Source organism: Leuciscus leuciscus, assembly GCF_965113295.1.
Source record: "Leuciscus leuciscus genome assembly, chromosome: 22".
NCBI lineage: Eukaryota > Metazoa > Chordata > Actinopteri > Cypriniformes > Leuciscidae > Leuciscus > Leuciscus leuciscus.
The window spans coordinates 18,934,993-18,960,930 of NC_138746.1; the positions used below are offsets into that span (position 1 = coordinate 18,934,993).

At 37.8% G+C, this 25,938-nt stretch overlaps 1 protein-coding gene across 1 annotated transcript; it reads right to left on the reverse strand.

Moving 5' to 3' along the window:
• Nucleotides 1-886: 886 nt before the first annotated feature.
• kcnf1b (potassium voltage-gated channel, subfamily F, member 1b) lies at nt 887-24,610 on the reverse strand. Its single transcript, XM_082154961.1, has 5 exons — nt 22,426-24,610; nt 21,216-21,319; nt 3,179-3,272; nt 2,612-2,700; nt 887-1,006 (listed from the first exon to the last, which is right to left on the reverse strand). The coding sequence occupies exon 1, from the start codon at nt 24,274-24,276 to the stop codon at nt 22,822-22,824; it is 1,455 nt and encodes a 484-aa protein (XP_082011087.1). The 5' UTR covers nt 24,277-24,610; the 3' UTR covers nt 887-1,006; nt 2,612-2,700; nt 3,179-3,272; nt 21,216-21,319; nt 22,426-22,821.
• Between the last annotated feature and the right edge of the window lie 1,328 nt (nt 24,611-25,938).

Sequence of the window (25,938 nt, forward strand, 5' to 3'; positions counted from 1 at the left end):
TTTGAGCTTTGTAACCTTGCAGATCTTTTTTTATGCATTATGTTTATAATTGATATTGATCATTAATTCAAAAAACCTGATTATTTTGAGCTAGAAAGAATTTCTGCTTTAAATGATAAATTATACAACTTGACACTTGCAATATGAACAATATTGGCAATGGCACCAATGTAGCTTGTAGTGTGTGCCTAACTACTTTTTAAAGTTGAACTACTTTAAATTATGAGCAGCTTGTAGCTTGACAAGTTTTAAAGTAGGTTCCCCAAAACTGATAAAACTGATTGCCCTGTGTGTTTTTCTGTCTCTGTTTTTTCCTCTTCTCATCACTGAGCTGCTCTATTTGGCCCCTCTGGCTGTTGTTACTGTGAAGAAGCTCATTTATTTTCCCTTAATTTGTGTACATCTTTTTAGTAGGCTATCTTACAGAGAGGAAGAGAGATAATCTTCATTAGCTTCTGGCTGACTGGTGCAGCTTTTTAATGTTGACTTTATACAGTGACATTAAAGCAGAGGAAGAAGTGGGGGGGGGGGGGGGGGGGGGGGGGGGGCAGAATGTGAATGTGGAGAGAAAGGCCTAGAAGAAGAAGGAGAATAAAAGAGATTACCGTCGTTTCCCCCTATAATTTTAACAGCCTTTTGACATTTAAGTTTGATACTTCCACAAAGAATATACTTCTGCCACCTAAAGAGGCTGATCTTTAAGTATGACTATAAAAATGGAAGTGTAAAAAAGAGATGATTTTCTGTTCATGGTTCAATGATGTTTACTGCATTCTACCTTTCTACTCCAGCATGTTTAGAGCTGAAAGCGAGCACTTACCACTTTTTTTTTTTAGGTCACTTTCAGGTCGGCCACTTTGAGATATGTGATTAAAATGCCCAGCTGCTTAGTGGCCTTGCGATACAGAAATTGCCGGACAGTTAATTGGAATTGATCCGATCTGCATGGGCTTCACTGATGCACATCCCACTCACGGATTCACATCAAACATGAACCACCAACAACCTGATTAAAAAAATGGACAAAAAAAAGTTAAATAAGATTTTCAATGAATAACAAACAAAATTTCAATTTGTTGCTCATATTATCATCATTATCATTATCTATTTGGCTTCAGAAGACCCAGAATAAAGCACATAATCATGTGGATTACTTTTATGGTCTTTTCGGCTGGTGTTTTTTTTTAAGCTTTCTTCAAAGATTATCCTATTGTATTTCACACTCTCACACACACAAGTAATAGCATGGGTCTGTTGAGTAGCCTAAATTACAATTTTGGTGTTCCCTTTAAAGGGGATCAAGTATTAATTTTTTACCTTTCAGTCTGTTATATAGCTGTTTGTACATGTAAACAATCTGCAATGTCACAAAGCACAAAGTCTATCCCAAAAGGGAGTTAATCTCTCAAAAAGAAAACACCTGCCTGAAACGCCTTGTAGTCCTGCTATTATTTCCGTAACGTGGCTATGTCAAGACATTTGCATATAGCCCAACTTCTTGCAATTTTTGTTCTCCCTCAAACAATGGTCAGAAAGAGGTTATAACTATGTCAAGGAAACACTTTTTTTTTTTTTTACATGTCTTTTGGGGGGGGGGGGGGGGGGGGGGGGATTTAGCATTAAGCTTTGTATTAGTAGAAAACCTGTAGTATTTTCGAATTACCGTGCTTTCCACCCTCATATCCCCCTGAGAGGAGAGATTTATGTATTTTTTGTCTGGAAAAAATCCTCCGATGACGCAAAAATCGTCATTTTGCGTCATCGGAGGATTTCTTGGCCAGAGACTACAGCCAGTAGGAGGGGCTGTGACGGCTGTCCCGCATGTCTTCAACCCGCCCATAGAGGGTGGGATCTCACTCACAGAATGTACACATAGTTTCAGCCGTCTTTCTTTGGAAGCTAAGCTAACAGGCTCTTGTTCTCTGGAGAAAGCTGAGGTAGGGGTTACCATCCTCTTTTTCCCGGACATGTCCGGCCGTCGAGATCGTCCAAAATGTTCGGGATTCGGCTTTTGCTTTCTGCAGTCGCCATTCATTGTTTACATGCACACATTTTGTTTCAATCTAACTGAATTCATTCCGATTGGTGAATCTGAATGTAGTGTTTACATGAACGCTAAACAAGTGATCGGTTGATGTGCGTTTTAACATTGCTAAGAAAATTCCCGCTCCTCCGTGAGAGATTGGAGACCGCAGCGTCTCAGTAATCATCACGCCACCAGCCTCGCGCCGTTCCCCCGCGGCCCTCCGCCTCGTCCTGCTCGCCACAGTAAACATGATGAATGGCGACTGTAGAACGCAAAAGCCGAATCCCGGACATTTTGGGCGATCTCGATATCCCGGGCAAACTCGTCACGGAGACTCACTAGTAGCCTAACCTTGTTTTCAACTGCGCTCTCTAACCGGTAGACGTGGCTTGGGAGTGGCAGCGAAGCAAGTGCATTCTGGGAGTTGTTGTCTTTCATCCACATAAGCCAAAAATACATTTTCTGGCTTTTCTCAGTCTAGAAAGCTCCAAATTCAAAAATTTCTTTACAACTCTTCTACATAAATGACCTATTTTAAATACACACTCATCTTTCCAGAGGTGAAGTACCTCTTTAATTACTCACCCACATGTCGTTCCAAACCCACAAGACCTTCGTTCATCTTCAGAACACAAATGAAGATATTTTTTATGAAATTCGAGAGTTTCCTGTCCCTCCATTGGGAGCAACGCAATTTACACATTAGGTCCAAAACGATAGGAAAGACATCATTAAAGTAATCCATGTGACTCTTTTTTTTTTTTTTTTTTTTTCTAAGGATTGACATCATCACGGTTTGTTTGATAGAATGTTAGATGACTAACGATGAAGTTTAATGAATTAAATATGATGTGTAAAGAAGCAAGAGACATTCTTAGAAAACCTCTCACAGAAATGCCATACGTGTGCATCATTTTTCAGTTTCGGCTGCATGTAAACACCAAAAAATAAAGCAATTAGCAGAGAGGCTAGCTGAGGTCAGATACTGTGGTGAACGCACCTGCTAACTGCTCTACCTGAAGCAGGTAATGAAGCTACCATGGATCATGTGAATCCTATAAGAAGCCATTTTATAGAAGTCAAACTGAACAGACTCTCGTTATTCTTAATACAGAAACACTGTATATACTTCAAAGAGCATTCGAGACTTACTGTCAAGAGGATAGCTTTATGGATTCTCTCGGCTTGTTCTCCACACTGCGCCTTTCATTTGTTTGTTGTGCAGAAGATGAGGTTGTTTTTCAGCCTGCAGGATGACAGAGAAAAAACAACATGAGCTCTCATTCATAAACCCTTATTATAACACAGCTTCTCTCAAATGTCATGGCGAGATCAAACAAACACTCAAACACACCACGATGCATTTTGCTGAAGCAAGGGAGATTTCGTTTCATCGTGTGTAGTCCTGTGTTTTTGTTGTATAGGACAATAAAGACGAAAGCCTGCTGATTGCGATGATACCAGATGTGAAATTGTCCTATCTTACCTCAAAATAGTTTTTGTCCCATGAATCCTTTCTATTTGTACACAGAGTCTTTTTAAAACAGTAATATTTTAAAATATAATTACAATTTTAAAATGAAATTTATTCCTGTCTTCAGTAATCATTACTCCAGTCTTCAGTGTCACATGATCCTTCAGAAATCATTGTAATATGCTGATTTGGTGCTCAAGAAATATTTCACGTTATTATCAATATTGAAAACAGTTGTGCTGCTTAATATTTTTGTGCAAACCATGATGATTTTTTTTTCATCTTAAAAAGAACAGGGTTTATTCAGAATATTTGACACTTTTTTGGGGAACATAATGAATTTATTTACTGTCACTTTTGATCAATTCAATGCAGAATAAAAGTATTCCTGCATGTCAATAAAAAAAAAACTTAACTGACAACAAATTTAGGGCCAGATTTACTAACAGCTTGCGAAATGGAAATGATCAGGTTGCGTCTGCGTTCTTTCATTTGTGCGTAGGAACTTTCCACTCCCATCTGCGCTTTTTTGGAAAAAAATCGGATTATAATAACCAAAAATTCCAAAAAGGACCAAAGGGTCACAGAACAGGCTTGGTTTATAATGCTGCACAGCCAGTGACCCCATAGCTCCCATACAAAGTCAGTCTTATATACTCATACTTTCTCTTCTCCAGAAAAAGTGCTTTGAAGAAGCGAATGAGTCAAGAAAAAAAAGTCTTTCAAGGATTGCTGAGAATCTCAAGGAGCATTATTGAGGGTTTAGAGTAGAGAACTGTAGCGCTGAAAAGTTACAGCGTCAATATTTCAGCAGAGAGTTTTATTTAGAAGGAATAGAGAGGAGAAGCATGAAAGATTCACTCAGGGGACGATGTTGCCTCTTCTCTCGTGTGTGTGCGTGAGTGTGCATTTAAATCGCCACTGGATTCTCTGGTGAATATAGCTCTGCCTGTGGGCACTGACAAACGACCCGTTGCCACCGCACGCCTGTTAATTTAAAACAAAATGGACTGTCACAGCGTTTCATATCAGGTGTGTTGATGAAAGCATTTTTTTCTCAGATGTTAGATCAGTGTGAGCAGCCTGACTGTGTGAAAGGACTGTGTTGACAACTGGGCTTCATATAAATGAGAGATGAGTTTAAAACCAAAGCGAGAAGACAAGAAAGGGTGATTTCTTTTGTCTATCATTATTTTTCATTATGTCTCTTATAGATGCTTGTTTTCTGCATATCATGTTTTTCTATCTAAATCTTCCTTTTTAAAAAAGGACTACATTTCTGGGTGGACGAACATCTGTTATAGCTATTCATATTCATTTATCAGAGACTTTTATCCAAAGCAACTTACAAAAGAGAGATAAGAAAAGAGAGATTTGTTTTTCAAAATATCTGTGTACTTGAATTTGTTTAATTAATAAAATTGGGGAAACAAATTGCAATACTTTTTTCATTTTACTGTGCGTTCACACCGGACACTGCCCTGTAATCATAAGTTGTGTGAAAAGGAATAAAAGGTGTTGGTGGAAACTGCAGTGAATTGCATGTATTGGTACGTTTCAGTAGTTTTGCAAAAGGTCTCCACAGACACTGAGAGCTGTCATGATTTAAACCAGCAAGTCTTCCACTACTACACCTTACAAGAAAAATATCTGTCTCTGGCTCTCTTTCTTGCTCCCTCATTGTACTTTTCTATCTGTCCCCGTTGTGTCTTTTTAACAGACTCTTAAATATTAGAGTTCCTCTAGTTTCCTCCTTACCCAGTGAAGTGGTGCCACTCGCAAGCTTGAATGGGACATTACCCACATCATTTCCCACATCCTAACAAAGTTAGGATGTCACAGACAACCCACCGTGTTGTCAGACGTCTTGACAAGACACAGAGGCATCATTATCTTGACGTTACTATGGGAACTAAAAAAACAAGCCCTCATTAAGTGAGAAAATGACAGATGCACACACACACAAATTAGCTTGCACACACACCTAGACAGAGAAAATAACATTAGTTGATAGCAGTTAGGTAGAAAGAGGATGCAGCCAATCATACACACACATGCACAAATAATTGCAACGTCATGTAGAGAGAGCAAGAGTGAAGGGAGAAGAGATTACAAATGCTAAAAACAAAATCTGTTTGTTGAGAGGGGCCACAACAGAGCTGACGGGGGGTTCAGAACATTGAAATACTATTTGGGTTTCTGCACAGTCGCCTCAGCTGGAGATTGTGTTGCATGTTGCATATGTAACAGTTTATGCTGTGATTAATGGCTGGTGTTTCTCAGACTGATAGATATATCTAATAAATATTTAAATATAACATCAGTAAATCTGATTTGGCTTGCCAAGAAGAGCTAAAGAGACTGTAATTGAATTTGACTGACAGGCCCTGAACAGTTAAAGTGCTGCGTTGGTCCAGTGTTGAGATACTCCAGTAAATCCAAGCCAGTTGACCTTGAAGGGTATTTGGTAAGTTGGTTTGGTAAGTTTGGTAAGGGTAAGTTGGTATTTTTATAAATCAATCATTTTACAATTGTAAAAATGATCAAACAGTGTGGTGGCAAACATTTTCTAATACTGAATAAGAGACAAACATGTATCAATTGTCTTTAAAGATTATTTATTCCCTTGCAAGGAAAGGTCAGCAATCATACAGTCATTCAAAGTGCCTGCAGAGTGTGACAATGAGAGGATACATTATAACATTTATACCCTTGAATAGAGACCCTCTGTCTCGGTCATACACTTAATCACACATTCACTTTTTGTCAGGTCACATATACAAGGTCATACACATACATACATTCAAAAGGGTTAATATCAGTTCTTTGTTCTAATAATGTGGCAAATCATGGGAGTCCACATGCAATCTATCATGTTTCTAAGATTCTATGAATATAAGAAAGTGCAACCATATAGAACATATTACATTTCTTCCACAATTAGACAGTTCCAAAACTGAATTCTAGTTCTAAAATAGTTCCAAGCTAAATCATCAAGCATTGTCTTCACCAAAGTAGGAGGCTTGAAAGAAAGTGGAGGGACAGCAAAGCGTTCTGTAACACATTTCTCCAGCTCCATTTCCCATTCCACAATCAGTAGTGAGAAAACACTTTTAATTCTATTTGTAAGTGCAAACTAACAATTTGAACATTATGTCTTCACGATCACCTTTGATAAATTGAATGCATCCTTGATGAATATTTCTTTCTTTTTTAAATCTTACTACAACTTTTTTGAATGGTCTCATTGTTTCCACAAAAATGTTAAGCAGCAAAAACGTGTTTTCAATATTGATAATAATAATAATAAATATTACTTGAGCAACAAGTCAGCATATTATAGGATCACGTTAGACTGAAGACTGGAGTAATGATGCTGGAAATTCAGCTTTTTCAAGGAATAAATTACATTTTAAAATGTAATAAAATAGAAAATAAAATTTCAATAATATTGTAATACTATTTCACAAAATTACTGTTTTAATGTATTTTAATTAAACGCAGCCTTGGTGAGCATAAGAGACTTCTTTCAAAAAAAAGAAGAAAAAAAAAGAATGTTTCCAAACTTTGTACTGTGCAAATGAGATAAATTAAAAATGCACCCTTAGCAATGATAAAATTACTGTAACACATTGGCTTGAGTGGCTTATTGCTTTACTAAAACATTGAGGAAAAATGACAAATATAGCTGTGAGCAACAATTAACGGGGTTCAAGTGCTTTAAGGCCTTTAAGCACATGAATAAAAAGATATTATGTCTGTAACCATAGATTTGAGATGGAAAAGACCATTTACAGCTAATACAGAAAATTTACTAAGGAAATAGGCTTTGGGCCCTATCTTACACCCGGCGCAATGCGGCGCCAGGCACCACGCAAATGTTTTTTGCTAGTTTCAGCCCGTCGCAGTTATCATTTTCACGTCCTGCGCCACGTTGTTTAAATAGAAAATGCATTTGCGCCCATCTGTTTGCCCATGGTCTGAAAACGAGGTGTGTTCTGGTGCATTGTTGGCGTGTTGCTATTCTGAAATACAATGTGCCATTGGCCAACTGAAACCTGGTCTAAAGTCAATGGCGCAATATTATTTTTGTTATTTAAAGGACACATTAGTAATATGTGCCTATGCGGGTCCACAACGCGTGTATACTCTTCTTATTACACACACAGGGCACACGCAGCAGCACACAAACATGCCAAATATAAAAAAATAAAAGGATTACAATGTAAAAGATGATTAACGTGTACATAAAGATATGGTGGAATCCAGCTTGTCCCGTAGATGGTCTGCTTTTGCGCTTTAACCTCGTGCACGAGCAGATCCCTTTCCTCACTAGAGTAGCGTTCAGTCTTTCCGCCTGCAAATTCCGTCATGTAAATAGCATGTGCTAATAGCAAATGTGCTAGACCATGCGCTTATGTCGTTAAATAGGGCCCTTGATGTTTTTAAAGCTTTTTAACAGTTAAAGCGCCACCTATGGTCCAATCTCCATAAAAGTTTGCATGCTTCTTTAGAATCATATGTCGCATGTGCTCACCTAATTTTGCAAAGTTCCGAGTTTTCGTTTAGGAACAATAGGCTTTTGGGTACACTTGGCTAATTCAAAATATCCATTTTGCGTTTTCTTGAGCCAAGGATTCCAATGATATAAGACACTTGAGTCTGCAACAAACGGTTTAAGAGTTTTAAGCCATTTTGTACTTTTGTACAAGCTCACTGTTACATGACCAATTAACAAGCTGTTCTCCATATTCATGTGCAGTATCAAACCAAATAATCAATGATTAAAAACACAAGAGTAAAAAAGTCTAATTGCAAAACTTCCACCAAGAAACTACTACTATTTACAGATTTTTGTTAAGTTTAAAAAGTTAGAAAATGAGCTGCCAAACTGTTAGTGTCGAATTACTGCTGCGTTGCAGAGTGAAGGGGGGAGATGGCATCGAATTGAGAGTGAAATTGAGACATGTGCATCTTACTGTGTAATTTATATACTGTATTGTGTATCTGAGTTTTTTGTCTTCCCAGAGCTCTGGTGGATGATCAAAGCTACACACAATGGCAGAGGTTGTCACACACACACACAAGCTGAGAAACACAAGGGATCTGCCAGTAAAAAGACCTGTTGCACCCTGTTGAGCCAACAAACACTCCGTCAGAGACCTGCTGCTCCCAGATTTCACCCAAAAGACAGCAAGAGTCCATGAGCATTCAGGTATGTCCAAGCACACCTGTAGATTTCTGCATGTTTTCGAATTGGCGATTAGTTTGAGAAAGTCTGAGATTTATTTTCTTTCTTAAAACCTGCAAATAAAGAATTCGGATTTAGATGTAGAAATATTCCAGATTCTGCAAAACATTGTGACATTAATGTGTACAACTGTGCTTAGAGGATGCTTTTCATTCCTAATTCATGCTGGTGAACATGATCGTCAAGTTTTACAAAAACTTGTGGAGTTCATGCAGCTTAAGTGCTGCTGTCATTGAAGAAAATGAGGGACCAACCAAATACTGGAGACATTTTGTAATTCATTAAAACATTTTCACTTCAACTTTCCACTCAAACTTAAAATGTAATTTAAATGTATTAAATTCAAAAAGATTGTATCCAATTAGCATTTTCATTAGTGCTCTCAGACTTCCGTCGGGAGTACGTCCAGTACTCAGTACGTCCGTCTGGTCTTTAGTAATGAGCTGAGTTTCTTAAAAGAAGATTTCTGCGCAAATCTTATTTGATTTGGTGTGAATAAGTCAGTACACTATTGTTAGAGGAACGAAAGGAGGAAGAAAAACCTTGTCATACACACACATGCACCAATCAGACCACTTGCTACCAGGAAATAAATGTGCATCAGGGCGGACAGAGAGCCTGCAGGCAGAACGGCTTCAAAGCCTGTTCTCAGTAGAGAGAGAGAGAGAGAGAGAGAGAGAGAGAGAGAGAGAGAGAGAGAGAGTATGTGTGTGTTTCCGCCCCCACAATGTCATTTTCACACCTGTTTCTATGTGATAAGACGCTTCTCCTTTATTTTACACTCATGATAATAAGGGCTTGTGCCTCCCTAAAACTCACACACACACCTCTAAATTAGGACATACCTACAACTATTTTTTCATAAAGCTAACTATAATGACTACAGAATAATTCTAACCTTAAAATAATAAATAAAAGAATTGTATTTTATATATTTATTTTATTTTTAAAACCTTTATAATTTTGGAGCTGTGGGTTGTACACTAGCTCACAACGCAAAAGCTGTGGCTTACAGAACCTGAGACGTGACCTGATCCTGTTTTCCCCCTCTCTCCCTATCTTCCTGTCTGCTCCATTGTCCTTCAAATAAATGCTGTTCTATATATTCATACATTCTATTCATCAAAAAATGTATTATGTGTAATAATATATAAATGTATAAGAATGTATCAGAATTTCCACAAAAATATTAAACAAACAAGTTTTCAACATTGATAATAATAAGAAATGTTACCTGAGCACTAAATTAGCATATTATAATGATTTCTGAAGGATCATGTGACACTGAAGACTGGAGATGCTGAAAATTCAGCTTTCCCATCACAGGAATAAATTACATTTTAAAATATAATAAAATAAAATAAAACATTTAAATTGTAATAATATTTCACAATATTACTGTTTTAACTGTATTTAACTGTTTGATCAAATAAATTCAGCCTTGGTGTGCAAAAGGACTTCTTTCAAAAACATTTAAAAAAAATCTTAGTAAAAAAAAAAAAAAAAAAGAGTAACAGTAATGTATATTATTTATAACATAATTTTCTTTTCATTTCAGGACACACCTGTATGTTTATCGACAAATGCATCCCTGAAATAACCACACACACACAAACATTGGGTTTTTATGTTTTACAAGAACTCTCCACAGACATAATGATTTTTATACTGAACAAAGTTTATATTAACCCTATCCCTAAAGCTATAATCCAAAACATTTTGCATACTAAAACATAATTTCATATGATTTATAAGCGGTTTTCCTCATGGGGACAGAAGTTTTGTCCCCACAGCGTAACATTTTTTAGGTTTACCATCCTTGTGGGGACATTTGGTCCACACAACGCAGGGAATCCACAAAAGTTATGTTTCGGTATCTTTGTGGGGAATTTCCATAGACAATGATTTTTATAATGTATAAACTGTATACCCTAAATCTACCCCTCACAGAAACATTTTTGCAGTTTTACATTTTCAAATAAACATTAGTATGTTTATTAATCCATTTCCCTCTTAGGGAGTCCGCTGGCTGGTCCCCATAGGTTTTACTATCTTTGTGGGGACATTTGGTCCTCACAATAGGTTAAACAACTACACAAACACACACACATTGGAGTACCTGTGCACGTCCACTGTAAAATGCTTGTAAAACCAAAATTAAATAGTTCATTGAGCTACAGACTCTTACTCAATCCACACGTTGGAGCACATACATATTCATGGACAATAAAAACCCCAACAAAATATCTACAAGCGTAAAATCCACCGATGTTGCTTCCTTGTGCTGTTCGGGGTCAGCATACATAACACACAGACATAGATAAATGACAAACCAACTACACACACAGACTCCCTCTGCCTGGTTATGATACTTCCTGCTTTAATCTAACATCAGCACCATCTGAATGGACAGCACATGGGTTTCTGTGTGTGTTTGTCAAAGAGATTACCAATGAATCAATATGAGTGACTGGTTGAACTTCTCTCTCCGTTAGCCAGCATAAATCTCTGTGATACATGACATGAGTGTCTTGAACACATGCACCCACACACACACTTGTGTTTTCTCAACATCGCTCTCTGATTAACGCATATGTGCCCCTGCTGTCCTTTAGCGCATTTACGGATCACACAAATGAATCACACATAAGAAGCAATATCAATAAATGACAGAATAGAGAGATGGATGAGGTCAACAATTCCGAGGTCACTCAAATACTTGTCTAGGCTTGCGATTAAGCAAATCCATCTCAGTCCATTCCAGCACATAAAAAAAAAAATCACACTCTGAAAGGAGACACCAACCAAATTCCAGAGGCATTGTTGCTCCCAAATGGAAATGATTCAGTGAGCAGACAGAAATGGATCTACACACTTTAGAATCCATACATGAAGGGAAGATTTAGAGAAAAGAATGAAGATGACAAATTTATGACTTGAAGGGGGAGGAATACACATTACTGTTCAAGAGTTTGGGGTCGGTACATATTTTTAATGTTTTTGAAAAAAGTCTCTAATGCTCACTAAGGCTGCATTTATTTGGTCAAAATACAGTAAAACAGTAATATTCTGAAAAAAAATATTGCAAATGTTTTTAAAAATAAATGTTTTGTAATGTTTTGAGAAAAAAAAAAGTTTATTGTGATATATTATAAAAAGTCATTTATTCCTGTGATGGCAAAGCTGAATTTTCAGCATCATTCCTCCATTCTTCAGTGTCACATGATCCTTCAGAAATCATTCTAATATGCTGATTTGCTGCTCAAGAAACATTTATTATTATAAATGCTGAAAACAGTTGTGCTGCTTCAAAAACCAAGATATTTCTGATGGTTTTTTTGAATATTTTGAAAGTTCAAAAGAACAGTGTTTTTTTTTTTTTTATCTAGAAACATTATAAATGTCTTCACTGTCAATTTTGATCAATATAACCTATAAACACATTCCTCAGGTATTTAGTGACCCTGAACATCATTCACTAACTCCTCATTCATTTCTTAGTATTCTTCAATCAATTCATTATAAACAATATAACCATTTTACTTTATTTTAATAAAAGAATGCCCGTTTTCCCATTTATTTTTTGTAAAATTTGTATAGGGTCACTAACGACCCGAGCTGTGTAAGTGTCAGTATATTTTGAAGTATTTATATATTGAATCTTTCATGACTGGATATGTGCAATTCACCTTTATTCCATAAATTGGCAATGTCTGATACACAGTTATGAAGTGACGTTTCACTCATTTTACCACAGGCAGAAAACAAAAGAATAGGAAGTACATTAGATTAGGCTACAGCAATTTACTGCAGAGAAAATACTAAACGCAATCAAATATTAGTGTCACTATCACTTGATGGTGGATCTGGTGAAGAAGCTGTCAGCGATCAAAATATTGATTTTGAAGATGTTGAAAATGATAATTTTGAGAATATGTTTGAGATGGTGAATGAGCCAGATGCTGAATATTCTGGGAAATGAGCTCTGACGTGGACAGTGATGATGGTATAAAACATCTGCTCAAACTGAACCCTTCCAAGCTCCAAAAGGTAACAAAATATGCTTTATTTTACTCTTCTGTCATTGTTACTCTAATATCAAGAGTTACATATTGTAAAGTGTTCATAATATTGTTATGCTTCAAATAAGGATGCATTTAATGTTAATGTTGTACTTTATTCATTTGGTGTGATTGGATGTTCAAGTTGAATATGGAAAAATGCTCCACCCCCTGGGGAGTTGTGAGGGGAACAACAGAGAGAGGAGTCAGATAGAGTGCCTCGCTGGTTCTCTTATAAGTCGGGGTGTGTGCGGCGTGGGCTGTGGTCGACAACAGCCTCTAATAAACACCCCTGGTTATTAAAAACGTCTCGTCCTTGTCTGAGAACTATATTAGATATAGATCTGGGTCGCTGATGATTGGCGAAACATTCATGCAATTAAGGGTTAATATGTCCATGCTGAATAAAAGTATTAATTTTCTTTCTTTTTAAACAGTAGCATACATTTATTTTTATTATTTCTCTTCAATCTGGGGTTTTCGAAAAAATACTATAGTTTTCAATGGGTTGGTCGACTTGCGGGTCAGATGTCAATACTAAATGTAGCTACAAGGTAAACACACAAAGGGAAAAAGGTTCTAACATTGTCACACCAACCCATTCATACCACGGTGGCCACATCTGTCAAATTTTAAAACAGGTTGTTTTGATCACATTCCATTATGCATTTCTCAGATTTATTATTTGTTGTCCAATGTACTTGTGCTAATTGTGTAACATACACTACCTTTCAAACGTTTGGGGTAGTAAGAACTTTTTTCAGAAGAAATTAGTACTTTTATTACAAATCTTTTAAGATCTTACAGACCACAATCTTGCACAGTAGTGTAAAAATATGATTTCAGACATATCAAAACTGTCAAAATCTATATACCTGTAAATAAACTAGATAACAGAGCAGGCATTGTTTTTATTTGGCTGGTAAAGGTGACACTCAAAATTTTCCGTATTCACAAACAGAAATGTTTTTTGTTTTTTTTTTACTCAACAAGCAGTTCACCATCGATCACTCTCTCTCTCCACTCAGAATCAACACACAAGTGTAATCTTTAAAAAAGGATGAAGATGCAGATCTCAATCTGGAAAGGGATTATGGGAAGCCACTCCACTCAGACTCGAGTAGAGCAGAGGCTCACAGAACATCCAACATTGTAACACCTAAACATGGTCCAGCACGGATACATTCAACTATAGATGAATCTGCTGCGATATAGATTATGATTATGCTTTTCACCATCTATAGTACACGAGTACATAAAAAGTGCATTAACATAAACTTACTATATACAGTACAACAAGACTCCAAAGACCAATTAAAAGTCATTAAATTAGCATTCAAAATCAACAAACTGAAATAACAACTGAATAAAAGTTAATTTTATCTCAGTATTTTCTCACTACAAAGAAATAATGATCCAGATGGCAGGTTACGAGTGCAGAAACATGAGTGCACACGTGCCAGTGCATGCCTAAATTGACGAACATGTCGGACTGTACTGATCATCTGGATCCATGGTCTTTAGTGTGGAGAGAGATGCATACAGGGAAAAAAAGAGCCATTATGTAATTGTATCAATCAGCCCTGAACATTTTTAAACAAGACACCTATACATTATTATAATCGACAGATGTACCACATCCACCTTGCCACTCCCTCTAAGTCCCGCCTATGTTTGCATTTCCAAAACCAGCAGCATCTTCGCAGAGCTCAGCATCCCTGTGTGTGTGTTCATACTGAAAGCTGCACTGCTATTTCATGCCCTGCCAAGTCTAGGCAGTCCATAAGACACCTGCATGCTGTTCAAAACTTATCATTGATCTCAATGTGAATCCTCTATCTTTTTTCCTTTCTCTATGAATCCCCATTCAGAACAAGATGCCAGTAGAGTACGGTATCAGTATTTCACTTTTTTTTTTTTTTGCACGATTATTCACTGCCACTTCTTGTCAGCTGGGTACTGAAGCAAGTAATCACACAGTCTTTGGGACTAATTAAATGTGACTTTCAATCGTTCCCCCAACAGTCTCACTTCCTGCACCACTAAACAGGTTAATTAAAGTGATCGGTTATTCATTGTTCTGTCCATCTGTATAATATTTGATCTCCTGTCTCTTTTTAGACATACCAGATTAAATTGAGATAATGAAATGCTGCTTTTTTTCTCATTGTCAGTGTTCTGTTGCTCACTATACAGGCTGTCAACAAACACCAACATTATTCTTTGTCTGTCTGTCCAGGAATCAATGAGTTGAACCTTCTGACTGTTTTTCTCTCAGCCCAAACACACCTCCATCTAGCATGTATTCAGTTCTCTCTGCTACACACACACACACACACACACACACACACAAACACACACACAGTCTTTGACTTCAACTGTTTTTAAGCTGAGCTAATCATATTTTCTATTGCTTAACCCAAAGCCTCTCCCTCACAGAATTTTTTTTTTTCAACGCATTCTGCATTTTCATTAAAGGTAGTGAAATTTAATAGTTTTAATATTAAAGTTGGTACTGAAGTAGCAACAGATCCTTTCTTTCAAAAATCTATCCCTCACAGCCTTGTTTTCATCTGCGTTAAACTCAATATATCTAACCTGATAAGGTATATTGGAGAAGTCTGGCATATGTCACCAGAGAGAAGTCTGTTCACCAGAAGATCTATAATTACATTTTGATAAAAAAAATTATATGGTCAAAAAAACAATATGCATGGATGAATCATTCACAGGCTTTACAGGTCTTTCTTGGAAAGGGTTTTTAGAATGTTTTTCAGGCTTGTTCAATGTAACAAACACTTATTGCATATGCACCTGGAACAGTCCTTAAGACACTAACAGTTTACAGATGGTAGACAATTAAAGTTACAGTTCCAATAACTTAGAACACTAAAGAGACCTTTCTAGTGAGACTCTGAAAAACATCAAAGAAAGCTGGCCAGGGTCCCTGATCTGACCTACGTGAACATGCCATAGTCCTGCTGCAGGAGACATGAGGCCTGCAGATGTGGCCAGAGCAATAAACTGCAATGTCCTTAATTTAAGACACCTATACAGTGCTACTGGGAGACAGAAAGGACAGCTGATCGTGCTTTCAGTGCCAAACCACATGTAAACATGTGTTCACCCCAAGACGAGTTTAAGAACTTGCAAGTGCCTGGTGGAAGAGTGGAGTAACACCTCACAGCCAGAACTGGCAAATCTGGCTCAGTCCATTATGATGAGATGCGCAGTATGACTTAAAGCAGCTGGTGGATACACCACATATTGACAGCTACTTTAATAGCTGTTGAATATTTTTATACACACATATATTTATATGTTAGGACATTAGCTAAAAAAAACTGGGGGAAAAAAACGGTGATTTCTTTTTTTATTCTTTTTTTATTTATTTTTTTTGCCGAGTTTATAAAGTGGATAAATGTGGATTTTGGATGTTGCTAATGTGCATGGTTACAATGTCCCCAGAATTATTTCAAAGCACAGTGACACCACTACCACGCAGAATGTAAAGCACTGTTGCTGGTCAAGGAACAATATTCAGCATTTTGACAAGAGGATGTGGACCACAAAAGACCTGGATGAGACCTCCAATTATAGCCAACAGCCATAAGAGGCTGGATTGGGAAGTGGTTCACCAGAAAATAAACTATTTATTATTATGTATCTACTGCCAAAAAAAAAAAAAAAACCTTTGCATTTGCCAAAGAACATATGACCTGAATATAGAAGATTTGAGCTGCATTCTGCAGTCCGACAAATCAAAACTTAACAACCGTTTCAGGTATGTTAGTAGGAGACGACTAGTGTTTTAATATCAAATGCATGCGTGGCACCATTAAGCACGGCAGGGGAAACATAATGGTATTAGCGATGCATGTCTGCAGCAGGTGTTGGAAGGATCTACAAAGCTGCCACTTTGAAAATGGACCAATACTTGGGAATCCTGCTGAAGTATGGAGGATCTGTTTGGAGATCAAATGCATTTTCCAACATGATAACGATCCCAAACACTTGAATTGTGATGTCATGCCGGTCTTCCAATGAAGCTCAAATTTGGGAAGAGCTTAAAGAGAATTGGAAAGAAGTCGCACGACACATGTGCAAAGTTTAGTGCGTCAATGCCCAGGAGAATTTTTTTTCCCAGGAAAAAGTGTTTTGAGTTTGACAGCCCCTGGTCACCATTCACTTTCATTATACAGAAAAGATGAGAATGAAAATCTGAAAATGAAAATATTTCCTTTTGTGGTCTATGGAAGAAAGAAAAAGAAAAAAAAAACAGTTCTAAAGGACACTAGGAAGTGTAAATGATGACAGAATTGTCCTTTTTCGGTGATCCATCCCTTTTTAGACATTATGCTTCGTTAAGTCATTTTCCTGTTAGGGACCATTAGCCATTCCCCACCATGCAGGTGATCACAGGTTGTACTATCCTTTTTGGTCCCCACGATGATGGCAAAACCTGACCCTACACACATCTTCCAACGCTATCTCACGACCAATTCGTACGAATGATAAAAAGTTGGCTAATTCGTACTAATTCGTACGACCTCACTCGTACGAATTTGTACGATTTGTCTAAACCCACGTGATGGGTAGGTTTAGGGGCGGGGTCAGGGGTAGGTCATTCGTATGAATTCATACGAATTGTCAAATTCGTAAAATATGTACGATTTTGCAAAAATCGTACTAATTCGTACGAGTCAGGTCGTATGAATTCGTACGAATATGCCACCTCGTAGAATTTGTACGTTTTCCCGTGAGATCGGGTTGCATCTTCCACACCATATTCAGATAGACGATAAAGTGACAATACCCATAATGCCCCTGAGGAGAGCTTGCCTTTGAGAGCTATACCTTTTCCTCCATTCATATAATCATTTCCTTAATGGGTGAGGTGTTTGAAAGCACAATGTGAAAAAGCATTAAAAAAAAATCCTCTAAAAGACAATCATTACTCGTTTCTCTCTTGTGCTCTTTGAAGTAAAAGGTCAAGTTGTTCTGTCTGTGTGAAGGACTGTGCCGTGTTTGAGTAATTATCTCGGACTGGAATTGCCAGAGTTTTGGACTAATTATTTTTGCTGTTAGAACCCTAACGAGCAGCCGAACTGTAGGCGTGAGCTGGCAGAACATGATCAGTGCTTACAAATGAACACTAACAATCAGACAATACATTTTACACTAAAACACACACATTCAGCCAAGCTCTGTATCACAAAACAGCCAGCTGTGCTCCTAATGTCACCTTTGCAGCGAGGACAAGCGTGAGTGAGGCTGAACTGAAGTCTGGTCACACAAAGCTTCCGCTTTTGATTGCAGTCTAGAAGAAGGAGGTAAAAGAGATCTCACTTGTGATTTTTCTTTCATATGATACTGAAGAAACCAAATAAAACTTTCTGAGAATCAATTCCAGAAACTTCATTGCTTATTTTATACCGACATCTTTGCTGGACATTTTTTACTGTATCCAGCATAATTCCAAAACACACTGCGTTTTATTTTTAGCAACACATTAAATGCCATTAAGTGCTTGAGAGTACACAGAATTAGATGTTTAAATGTCAGAAAACACTTGAGTCACATAATGGCAGTTACGCTGCCGGAGGATAACAGAATGGACAGAATGACTAAATTCCATTGCATTTTTATTTCAGCTGTGACATTAACTAAAAGGAATGGAAGTTTTAGCAAGGCATTATTCTCTTGGAGCCTTTGACAAAAACACTTTGATACTCTGCTGTGACTGAACGAAAAATATATACTGAGCTAAAGTTCATTTAGTATGGTTAAAGGCATTATGTGAGAAAATATATTAAATATTATTATAAAATATATATTATTATGTGAGCAAAACTTATAAAATATGAACGATTATAAAAATATTAGTGCTGTCAAATCGATTAATCGCATCTGACAAACATTTGTAAGTGTGTGTGTGTATGTATATATATATACAGTACAGACATATATATACACACACACACACACACACACACACACACTGTATACATATCCATATACAGTTTATATATTCACAAACTTTTGTTAGATGCGATTAATCGATTTGACAGGGCTAAAAAAATAGCCATACATTTCTTAAATTGGAAAACAACATGCAATTTAAGTGTGTGAGGTTGCTGCTGTCGGCCTGTAGAGAGTCATTACACACTTACTGAGTGAATCTATTGTACTGTACGGCTCCCAGCTGCTTACTTTTCTGTCTCTCTTTCACAAACACACTTCACACTTCTAACCTGTGAACAGTCATGAGGAAGTAATTTTCTTATATAATTAACATGCTATGAACATGCAGCACACAAACCAGTGGAATAGCTGTAATCATGTTAGCATTAACTGGAAAGTGTAATATTCAGCAATAAAGTATGCAAACACTATATGAGCATGATGTGTGAATGTTTCTGCCGGGACAAGAACTCAATCACATGGTCCAATGCACAGCTGAGATGTGAAAGGCGCATGCACACGTACAATACATGTAGCTTCAGCCATATGCATACTTGTAAATATAATCACATGCAGAGAAGAGAAGAGAAGAGAAGAGAAGAGAAGAGAAGAGAAGAGAAGAGAAGAGAAGAGAAGAGAAGAGAAGAGAAGAGAAGAGAAGAGAAGAGAAGAGAAGAGAAGAGAAGAGAAGAGAAGAGAAGAGAAGAGAAGAGAAGAGAAGAGAAGAGAAGAGGAAGAGAAGAGGAAGAGAAGAGAAGAGAAGAGAAGAGAAGAGAAGAGAAGAGATGTTGCAAGAGGGAGGGGAAGATATTTTAATGAAAGATTATGAGGGCACACACGTTTAAAAAAAAAAAAGAAATGTACATTGAGTAATTTTTTAATAACAGCCGCAAATAGATTACCACACCTTTTGATCAATACATTTCCATAACATTTTCTAGCTGATTGGTAGAATCAGAGTTAGTTTCACGCAGACTTAGGGAAACATACTCTACCGCTTATTCTCAATAGCAGAATATCACACACAACAATTGCAGACGGAAACCAAATTTGGTGGCATCATTACGGCTGATCTTCGTTTAGATCCTGTTAATTGGCATAGATGTTCTGAGGACTCTAAGTTCCCATGGTGATGGGGGCCCAAGAGAGCTGATTGGTGGAATAAAATAGGAGAACAACGAATCAGAGAACAGCACAGGTGGACTCAACTCACTGTGAAAGAATCAAAGCTTTAAACCTCTACATGTATGGAAATCACGTCAACAATATTCAATATAAACTTTCAGGAACACTTAAAACTGTTATACAAAAGAAGCACACAATACAGGGGCTAAGATAAATGTACACTCCGATAGAAACCTTCAAACTATTCACACAAACCCACACAGAAAATACTCCTCACGCTGTGAATCTAAACCATGTCAGCTATCTCATCACACTTGTAGAGTAGGCATCTTGTCTGAGCGTTTCCAGGGTGTATGTGAGAACCCCCTGCCGTGCAGACATGTTCTAATGCTTCTCTATATAACAAACCAGACACACATTCCATCCATAAACCCTCTGTATCGGTTCTCATGACTGACACCAGCCCACATCATGCTAGAGGTCCTATTCTTAGCCTCCAGTGGCTCTTTGCTGAATTTCAGCATGTTTGTGTGGATTCTGACTCATTTGTTTTTATCTCTGTGCTGGATTGGTGAGTCAGGAATTGGACATCAGGATAAAGATGAGAGTAAATCTCTCGCAAGATGCAAAAGCAACATTTCAGAATCTCAGCCTACTTCTTTAGACACCTGTTGTGCTGACCGTTTACACAGGAGCACTGTGCTTTAAAGCTAACCTGAACTAATAGTGCACTTGACTTTAGGAGAAAGAGACTGCAGCCAATAGATCGACACTATAATGCAACGACAAAGACCATGATGTTACAAATGCAATGTGGTCATATGCATTTCTGACTACCTCTGAATTTGCTGTGAGTAATCACAAACAGTTTTGGACCCCATTTACAACTGTGTTTAGCACTGACCAGGTGACAGAGATAGAGAAGAGAGAAAGAGAGAGAATGAGAGAGTTAGAGATTATGTGAATTATTTAATTTGAGGAAGGTAAGACTCACCTTAGTCAGCTAATTTTCTTTGGCATAGATTTGGTCCACATAAACAGCTGAAGTGTGGCCCAGATTAGATCGTGTTTGCTGGCCCGCTTACTTTTTAGCCAGAACTAAACCAAAACAGAGCCTCATAATTCCACCCATAGCGAGCCAAATAATAAAAACAAATGTGGCCCATATGTGAACCTTACCACACGTAATATATTATTTAAATCAATATTAAAACAAGCACATAGGCCTATTACAAATGAGAGAGAGAGAATGTTAAATAGAAAGTTAGAGACTATGTGAATTCTTTAATTTGAGGAAGGTACAGTAAGACTCACCTGTAGCTCCGCCTCCACCTTCACCTGAGTTACTCTTCCTCCCAGTAAAGAATGTCTGAGAATATCTGTCTTTCATGTCTACATGCTTGTAAGTCCTTATAATACTGAGAATTGAAAAGAAAAAACACACCACTATTATAAAAATAGGCGTTTACATGTCACAGCTTCCTAGCAACCAATATATAATATATATATATTTACACACATACACACACAACTGAACAAAATAATTACTTTTTTATGTTTTTAAAAGAAGTTCCTTATGCTCACAAAGGCAGCATTTATTTTATATTTTATATTTTATCAAAATAGCAGTAAAAACCGTAATATTGTGAAATATATCATTCTAAAGATGCTGATTTGGTGCTCAAGAAACATTTCTTATTGTCAATGTTAAAAAAAATAATGTTTTTTTGCTGCTCAATATTTGAGGAAACCATAATTTTGTGTGACCGTTAGGGGGGGGGGGGGGGGGGGGGGGTAATGGTTTTATTCAGTAAAGATACATTAAATTGATCAAAAGTGACAGTACATAATAATAATAAACTATTTATAAAAGCAGCTTCTCAAAGCACTGTACACAAAATAAGCAATATAGCTTATTATAAAAGACATTTATAGTGTAATAAAATATTAGTTTTAAATAAATGCTGTTCTTTTGAACTTTCTATTCAAAGAATGTAACCACAAAAATATTAAACAGAAAAAAACTGCAATTAAAAATGTTTTTAACATTGATAACAATAACAACCTAAGCATAGAATATTGAGCACTAATCATAATTACTGATAATAATCAAGCACCAAAATCTGAATATTAGAATGACTTCTAAAGGATCGTGTGACACTAAAGACCGTAGTAAAGATGCTGAAAATTCAGCTTTGCCATCACAAGAAATAACCTATATTTTAAAATATATTCAAATACAAAATATTTGTATTGTAATAATTTCACAATATTACGTTTTTTACTGTATTTTGATCAAATAAATGCATTTTTAAAATAAATTAATGCAAGTACAAGTAATGATACTAAAATGTACTACTGGGAAGAGAGGTAACACTAATAAAAAAAAACATGTAAAATTTTTACATTTTGTGCATGAATTTATTTTTGTAAACAAAGTTACTTCAAAATAATTATTATGCTGCCAATTCATGGTTCAGTTCAGTCAACTCAAATTATAAAAATATGTGAAATTATACTTTACCTCAGATTTGCTGTTTGTCCTGTAAATCCTTGATTTTTAATTATAAACATTTACAACTACTTTGACCTCAGGAGGGCATGTACTGATTTCACACCTGTTGCTCATTGTATGTGTGTTTGTTAAATATGATTTTGATCATGTTGAACTTAAAGTCTAAATATTTTAGTGGCGCCATACTTATCTGAAACACACATACGCATGAAGTTTGACATGCACTTTATTTAATTAAGACAAAATAACACTTTGAAGAGGAACTCATTTGTTGATGTCCAGTGAAAACAACACAAGCAGCTTGACGGTCACACTGCAGCACAGCAGTTCATAGCGCACAATGACCATAAAAACACAAGCTCTTGTGAAACTTAAAGTGCCTATCGAGTTTCTTTCATTTTTATCCTAAGTGAGGCTTTTCTTCTTCACGGGCTCCTTCTCAGTTCTGTGCTCTCCATAAAGGAGCGGGATGAATGTATCGCTGCGCGATGCGCGCAAGGCACCTTCCCACGCGCACCCGGGCGCGTCAGACCTGCGCGAGGCGCCTTTGACTGCGAGCTCGAGCGCCCGCAGCTCCATGAGTTCCAGCTCGTGCTTTGCGGCAGTCTCGAGCACCTTCTGCTTGTTGTAATAGATGACGAAGTTATTGATGATGGGGTGGATGGGCAGCGCTATGGCGATCACCCCGCACAGAAAGCTGATCGCCGCGTTGCACCGGCCCAGAGTGGTTTTTGGGTAGATGTCCCCGTAGCCGACAGTGGTCATGGTGATGATGGCCCACCAGAAGGACTGCGGGATGCTTCTGAACAACGTCTCTGGGTGGCTCTGCTCCATGGTGTACCCGAGTGCGGAGAACACGAAGATGCCCACTCCCATGTACATAAGGAGCAGACCCAGCTCTTTGAAGCTCCGTTTGAGCGCGTATGTAAGCGTCTGCAGGCCAGAAGAATGGCGCGCCAGCTTAAAGATCCGCGCAATGCGCATGATGCGAAGAGCCTGCACCGCCTGCTGCACGTTGGCCAGCTCCATCATGGCCGTGCCGAGGTACGTGAGAACCAGCACAACGTAGAAGGGCAGAACTGCCAGGAAGTCTATCATATTCATGAAGGAGAGAGCGAAGCGCAGCTTGTTAGGGGACGATGCAAGGCGCAGCACATACTCAACTGTGAACCAGCCGATGCATGCCGTCTCGATAGCATCCAGGGTCGGGTGCTCAACGCGGTTCCCTTCGGAATCCTCCACCTGAAGGTCCGGTATGGTCCCGAGACACATCACCACAGATGAAACTAGAATGAACAGAAAGGACACGACGGCAATTACGCGTGCGGGAAGCGAGGAGTCTGGTTTCTCCATGAGCTTCCAGACGAACTTTTGCCACCTCTCATTGCGGCTCACGGCAGGGTCAGGGTACAAATCATCCAGGATCAGTTTCACCTTGTCTGCAATCTCCGCCAACTCTTCCTCCTTCTCGGTCAAGTTACTCTTGCAGCATTCGTCCAAGTAGCTCAAGTCAATCTTCCAAAACTCCATCTCTTTAATAAAACAAATAGGGCAGATCCCGCGCTTCATATGGATCTCCCCAAAATAGTACACTTCTACGATGCATTTAAACGAGTCAGGGTCTCTGTCGAAGTAGAATTCTCGTTTCCCAGGGTCATAATCATCGCAGAGTGATGAAATGACATCAAAACTCCGAGTTGAGCAATTCACAAGTTCGGCGAGCCTGCTGTCCGGATAGCGGTTCAGAATGTCCCCGCACAGCACCAGCCGCACGCCGCCGATGTTCACGGCGATTTCTTTCTCGTCGCTGCTCGACGAGTCGTTACAGTGTGCGAACCGGGTCCTCGGTAGCGTCCACATCCTCGCAGTCCTGCTCTCAAAACATTTCAATCGCGTTAAATGTTAGAAACGGTGAGTAGTGAAAAGGCGCACGGAGACGCAGGATCCTCATGTCAAAAGAGGATGCAGATTGACTTCATAAATACTAAAGACATGCTAGAGAGTAATAATTAAATCATGTTGTTGTGTAAATAAGAAAAAGCTTTGATAAGAAAAAGAATCAGGAGACTGATATCTTGATTCGAGCAGATATCTGTGCGCTTTGGCGCAGTGAAAGCGCGCAGTTGGCATAGCAGTAACAGGTCTCCCCCCTCCTCCATGCGCACCTCTCTCTCTCTCTCTCTATAACCCGACACTCGCCTGGCGTTTCCTGCATTTCCAGCCTTTTAGAGCAACTTACGACAAATCAAGTCAATAGTGTGCGAATTTAGTTTAAAGGAAATTCTCTGAAGGAGATTTTAAAGTCCCCCTGTGGTGAAAATAAAACTTTTAATGTTGTTCATGTGTCTATGTGGTGTTTTTAATATGTTTTTAATATGTGCATGGTGTTTTAGTTTTTAATATATGATTTAAGACAAACCATGTACAAATTAAGGTCAACACCATTGCTGAGTATTTTCTCCTTACAACTGCAGTGAACCAAAGACCGTCTCAAAATCGCGTTTTGAAATCGCTGGTGTTTCTGACGTCACAAACTACCTTGTAACCAATCACATCAACGTTTGATCTTCAACGAGTTCGACGTCAACGAGCTGGTGTGAGTGAGTGGAGGCGGGGATAATTTACATATTCATATAACCATGTATGAAATGATGCAAGGGTGTAGAGTTACATTCAAGCTATTTAAGCAAAAAAAAAAATGTATGTCATTTTGGTGATCAGAGATGAGTTTTAAGGGATCAAATTATTTACTACTGGGGGACTTTAAGGAATTCTCTCTATATACCTATATTGTTTGGGACATTTCTGATATAACAAATTTTGGCCTAATTGAGGTGTTGCAATGTTTCTCTCACAACACAAATTGTAATTTTGGACCAGCGGTAAACTAAGCTTAATATCGGTTAAATACTTTTTAAAGAAAACCATACACTGAGAGGCGGTTTAAACATTAAGTGACATGGGGAGTAGGATGTTGCTAATACAATGCTAAAGATATATACAATAACTATTTAAGGGAAAGAATTATAATAATTCGATTATATATCAAGCAGGGACATGTTTGTGTGCATTTTGTTTTGTGATGATTTCACTGGAATGAATAGAGAGTCGTTTGGGGACATGTCCCACCTGCAAATTACGCCACAGATTACACTTAGACTACTTGTACTGGCACTGGCGTGCATCCGTGCAGCATCATGCACAAATAAAGGTTTACAGTAGTGCTGCACGATTAATCATTTCACAATCAGATTCAGCTGTCAGATTCTGTCAATTTTATTACGAAATTCAAAATTATTTGGCACTTGTAAATGTGACGTGACAGATTGTGGTCGTGAACCGAACATCTTAGGCCTACTCTTTACTAGTTAATAGTAAATAAACAGTAACATGCTGTTTTCCATTAAAACAGTAATATTCCGTAAAAAAAAAGCATTCCTGGTGATATTTGTCGTTTTCGAGAAAGTAGCCTACAGGAATATACTGTGAATTAACAGCGCTCAAAGTCGACACTCAGAGGCT